The 5,290-nt window shown below is 41.3% G+C and overlaps 1 protein-coding gene across 1 annotated transcript; it reads right to left on the bottom strand.

Moving 5' to 3' along the window:
- Positions 1-556: 556 nt before the first annotated feature.
- LOC139393060 (serine/threonine-protein kinase pim-3-like) lies at positions 557-5,064 on the bottom strand. Its single transcript, XM_071141398.1, has 6 exons — positions 4,574-5,064; positions 4,119-4,228; positions 3,952-4,002; positions 3,473-3,836; positions 2,423-2,599; positions 557-2,242 (listed from the first exon to the last, which is right to left on the bottom strand). The coding sequence occupies exons 1-6, from the start codon at positions 4,659-4,661 to the stop codon at positions 2,049-2,051; spliced, it is 984 nt and encodes a 327-aa protein (XP_070997499.1). The 5' UTR covers positions 4,662-5,064; the 3' UTR covers positions 557-2,048.
- Between the last annotated feature and the right edge of the window lie 226 nt (positions 5,065-5,290).

Genomic DNA, 5,290 nt, shown 5'->3' with positions numbered 1-5,290 from the left:
CAGCCAACTTGACACAACTGTGGGAAGCATTGGAGTCAGACAATGGGAGGTGCACAGTAATACAAAGCCACAGCTACATGGAACTCTATTCCACATCAGGTAACTCATGCAAGCAGTAGAATCGGATTGAAAAAACATAAAAATACACCTTATGGAAGAGCGGGGACTGAGAAGACACACACAGGCACCTGGATGTTGTATTGTAAATATGTGGTGGAGTGGTGGCCTGAGGGCACACAATGAATGTGTTGGGGAAGGTGTTATGAAATGTAATGTCATGTAGTATTTTAAACTGTATGTAAGTCTTATGTTGCTGGACCCCAGGAAGAGTAGCTGCTGGGGATCCATAATAAATAGAAATACAAACATGGGCCAGCATCTCTGTGGAATGCTTGACACCTTGTAGAGTCCATGTCCGACAAATTGAGGTTGTTCTGACTGTCTATAGATAGATGCAAACATCCTTACCCATTTAACAATGTTTGGTTTATAGAGTTTCATCAATGACTGTATGAGGAATTTTTACCAGTAGGTCAATAAGACAACACAAGTATGATTTATGTACAAAGGGATTTAATTGAAATGTTTGTATAAAAAAAAAATTGCATCACCAGATCTCTATCATTCATGTCATACAGCTAAACTGAAAGAGAATATCTAACACCAGGCAAGCCACAGATTCATCATAGTCACTAACTAGAATAGCCTTATCCAACCCAATAGCCATGTGCGTCCATGGAGTTTAATGCATGGAGACAGCACAAGTATAATGTACCCCAAAAAGCAGATGCACTTTTAGATTAAGTCAATCCAACATTACTTACAGGACTATAAAAAGGAGTTCAATCACATTCATAGCTCTTCCAAATGTAAGTAAACCTTGTTTTATTCCCTTTCAACAACTTCAGTGCATCCATCCACAACCTAAAAAAAAATAAAAAATGATTTTATGTTGGTGTAAAAATATCAATACAGGAATGCAAAACAAAAGGCCATGTAAAGATATGCAAATTCTGGGATTTCTCACCTTCTCTTAAACATCTACAATAAATATGAGCCAAAAGAGTGTGGAATGTCTACACATTCTGTATAAATTAACAGCACGGGAAGGGGGGGGGGGGACTGCACAATATTTGTATTGTGAAAGACATAACTGAGACCATGAATATTGCATTGATTGTGCATTTCACACTTAAGCCATGATACACCAGTCCAGGGCAAGAGCAATGTAGTGCCAGTAGTGAGATGGGGGAAAGGCAAAACATTCAATTAAAATACATTTCCAAGGGGCTAAACACACAGATAATGTAGTTTTAATACACATTCAGAAATGAAAGGATCCAATTTTGAGAAATCCAAACAACTCGAGGCTGTAGTATGAGTGAGCAGCTTAGTAAGGGGGCGCAGTTTGCGTGAGTTGCATTTCAAGTATTCCATGGTCAACAGTCAACTCCCACCTTCATCCCATTTTATGATCCGTAAGAATGCTGGGTGGTGTAGTTTACCACACTGTTATGGAGGAAGACAACTAATCTCCATCATGACAGGGTGGGATACGTACAAACAAACCAGCCCGAAAGGGTTATAACAACAAAAAGTTATGACAAAAGCCCCCGAGAAGCAGCTTTCAAAAAGGCACTCCAAATCAAAAACATTTAAATATAAAGCATTCTCCAAGCTCTATGAGAGCAGCTATGTCTGAATAAGGGGCTTTAAACCAGATGCATAAATCAGCCTTGTCATAACAAATTAGAAAATAATAAAGTACAAAATAAATAGTCACTGGTAAAGACCGCCCAAACAGCAAATGTTCCACATTTGGAAACAATTCATGAGTTATAAAAAAAATAAACAAAAGATAAAAGGAAGAACAAACCGTAATAAATTATAATAATTCCCTACAAAAGGAAACCAAAAATAATTCTGCCAGCCCAAGCCATGGTGGGGCATAAGGACCAGAGCCATTTTAAGTCCAGTTAAACCCCCCCCCCCCCCCATTCCCTCATGTCCATTCACTCCTTTTCTCCTCTCATCCCCTCTTCCTTCTTTCATAGGCTCTCCTTGCTGGAGCTTGTGCTAGATGTGTCCGTGTCGATGGTCCTCAGCCGGATGTCCCCATCCTCAGGCTTGGACATCGACACTTCCCCAGCGAAGCGCATCCACGGGTGGTCAAGGATCTGTTCTAGAGTAGGCCTGTCTGAGGGCCGTAACGACAGGCACAACTTGATCAGCTGCTGGCACTCTGGAAGGAGGGAGAGAAAAGAGGAAAACATGGATTAGCATTTTATGGGACAAGAGGGAGATAGAGGGTTATAGGAACACACAGGCAGGAAGACACAAAGTAGAAAATAGTGTTAAGAAATAGGTTTTAAGACTAGAAATGTGTTATGATTGTAGGTTGTATATTGGAGGTAGTGCACACCATTAGACACTCTCCTCCTGAAGTACAGTCTCCCCTGGAGGATTTCCTCGTCTTGCTCAAAAGGGATGTCTCCACAGACCATGTCATACAGCAGCACCCCTAGCGACCACACCGTAGCGGAGCGCCCGTGGTATCTATGGAAGCGGATCCACTCTGGCGGACTATAAACTCTTGTACCTGGAGAAGAAAGGGCTGATTAGTGACTCATTGAATTCTGTAATAGCACCAGAACAGTTTATTTGGGACATTTCATGTGACAATAATAATATAAATTGGCCTATATTGCAAACCTGTATGATTTGGAAAGATTATAAATGATGGATATTTAAAAATAGTCAGACAATGTCTCTATAAAAAGGTCAAACAAGGAAAGCGTAATTCCATCTAAAACAAGGATGTCATACTGGTGTTAATAATGGCTTTTTCTTTTCCACAACAAATCTCTATGAAACTGGGTGACCCGCCTCACTCCCCTCCCTCCAGGCATGAGTAACTTGGATACCAAACAAAAACTCGAGTGCGCAATGTGAGCCATCACGTGACATGAATCAGCCCAAGCTCAGGTTTCACAACAAACAGATGTTACGTGGCAGCTGGCCCAATTGCTATTACCTAAAGGCTTTGAAATGAGCGTTTCTTAACATAACAGACAATTATCAACATACAACAATAACCTATTTTACAACACTAGTGTGTTAAATTGACTAATATGACACTTTAAAAGGCACTTTAAATGAACTACACAGGGAGAATCAAAATGAATATGGATGGCTGATAACGTCACCAACCGAGGGAAAACTATGAGGTACAAAAAACAAACCACTGCGTCACAGCGTCGTGTGGACACACCGGCAAATACAGGGGGGGGGGGGGATATTATATCATCAGATGATCTAAGATGATCTAATAAGGCAAGTAAAACAAACAAATATAGTTGAAAACAAGTCATGGGTCAGTGCAGACTATAACGCACCTTCAAAAACACAACAAACTCAGAAAATACAACGGAGCCACTGCTGGCAACGCATCGAGTAAGGGTAGAGTACATACCGTCAAAGTCAGTGTAGACCGTGTCCTTGAGAATCGCCCCTGAACCAAAGTCAATAAGCGTGAGCTCCCCAGTGCGTAGGTCTACCAGCAGATTTTCATCTTTGATATCTCTGTGAACTACCCCGCTGCTGTAGCAGTGGCGGACAGCCTCCAAAACCTGACGGAAAAATCCCCTTGCTGTCTCTTCATCCAAAGCGCCCTTCTCCGTTATGAAATCGAAAAGATCCTTGACCAGCTCTGGTCGTTCCATAACAATCAACCAGCCGTCTGGTCGCTCATACCAATCCAGGAGTTTTATAACCCCCCGAAACGACGAACTGACTTTCTTCAATAAAATAATCTCCAAAGGCACCATCACACCATTCTGTAAGAAAATATGAATCACAAATGTGTTGAGTGACCTAGAATCGATTCAATTATCAAAAAACAACAACTGACATGGGTGAAAAACCTAAACAAACCGGAGTGGTGATACTTACAATAGTTCCCCATTCGGTCACCCGCTCCTTCGGCACGTGTTTCACTGCAACCTAATTTCGGGATAGAGAAATCAAATACACATTAGATACAACGAAGTAAATTAGTAAATAACTATGAGATGCCTTGATGGCGCCATGTGCCGAGATCAAAGCGCTCCTATGCTTACCAGTGCGTCATCCGAGAGCCGACTACCAGCGTAGACTGTGCCGAATCCACCGCTGCCCAGCACGGATCCCACAGTGTAGACCTTTTCGAACGGCTCCTTTTCCACTTTCACTGGCGAAACATCAAATTCAGAGCAGATAAGCATACACGACAGTCTCGTCTTGCATAGCGCAAGATAAGCAATCGAGTCGCAGCTGTTGACTCACGTTAGCTTTTCCAGACACAGACAGGTATAGTTACCTAGCTAACGTTAGCTAAGTTAAATCACAGTTGGCGTGCATATCGACAGTACGAAGCCATTTAAAATAGTCCCATGCAAGGATTTTAGAGTTAGTTAGTCAAATACAATTATTATTTCATTATTGGAAGCATGAATGACTAACAGATCTAGTTCAACAAAGTCCATCTTTTCCAGCTATGTAAAGCACGAAGAATGACAGCGGGTTCGAATCATACCTGGCTGGAGCTGTATTTTCACCGGTAAATGGTCCATGCTCGAAGGGTGGCAAATGTGCGAGAATGAGCCAAACTTTGACAACAACATATTCGAACGGAAGACTTAACTAAATTCGTGTTTATCTTAAAAGGTAGATTCTGATCCAATCCTATGTAAATATGATTGAAAAGGTTAGCGCTGGTAGCGGCTAGCTAATAAATCCAGTGTGCCAACTCCACCCGCCCCGTCGATGTCTCAAATAAAATGCCGCATCGTCCTTTTCCAGATTAGAAACGCTGCGTACAACGAGAATCCTGTATCTTAATTCATGCACTTTGAAGATGCCAGTTTTCTTGAAGTACTGAAAACAGTACACTTGCAGAGCGGTTAACTATTATCTAGTAGCAATCACAAAATATAGTAAGAAGTCCAAAACACTGTCGATATTACGGAATGTATTTGCTGTCTGAGCTTTGTCACGGTCTTTCCCTACCTTTTCTATAACGCCAATGTTTTTTAACGAGTGGAGGATGGTTGTATCCCTCCGCCCCGAAAGACTACTCGGTATTTTCCTGGAATTTGTCGTTATACCCGGCAATGATTAATTGAAATGTAGAGATAGAGGAATTAATAGGATGATTTATACAATATAAAAATAACCATTGTGTAATTTCTCAGATATAATGATATGTACTACTACGTACTACTTTCTCATAGTATGAGACGCCCAAGGATCT

This window comes from Oncorhynchus clarkii, chromosome 33, assembly GCF_045791955.1.
Source record: "Oncorhynchus clarkii lewisi isolate Uvic-CL-2024 chromosome 33, UVic_Ocla_1.0, whole genome shotgun sequence".
NCBI lineage: Eukaryota > Metazoa > Chordata > Actinopteri > Salmoniformes > Salmonidae > Oncorhynchus > Oncorhynchus clarkii.
This window is presented reverse-complemented; position numbering and strand designations above follow the sequence as displayed.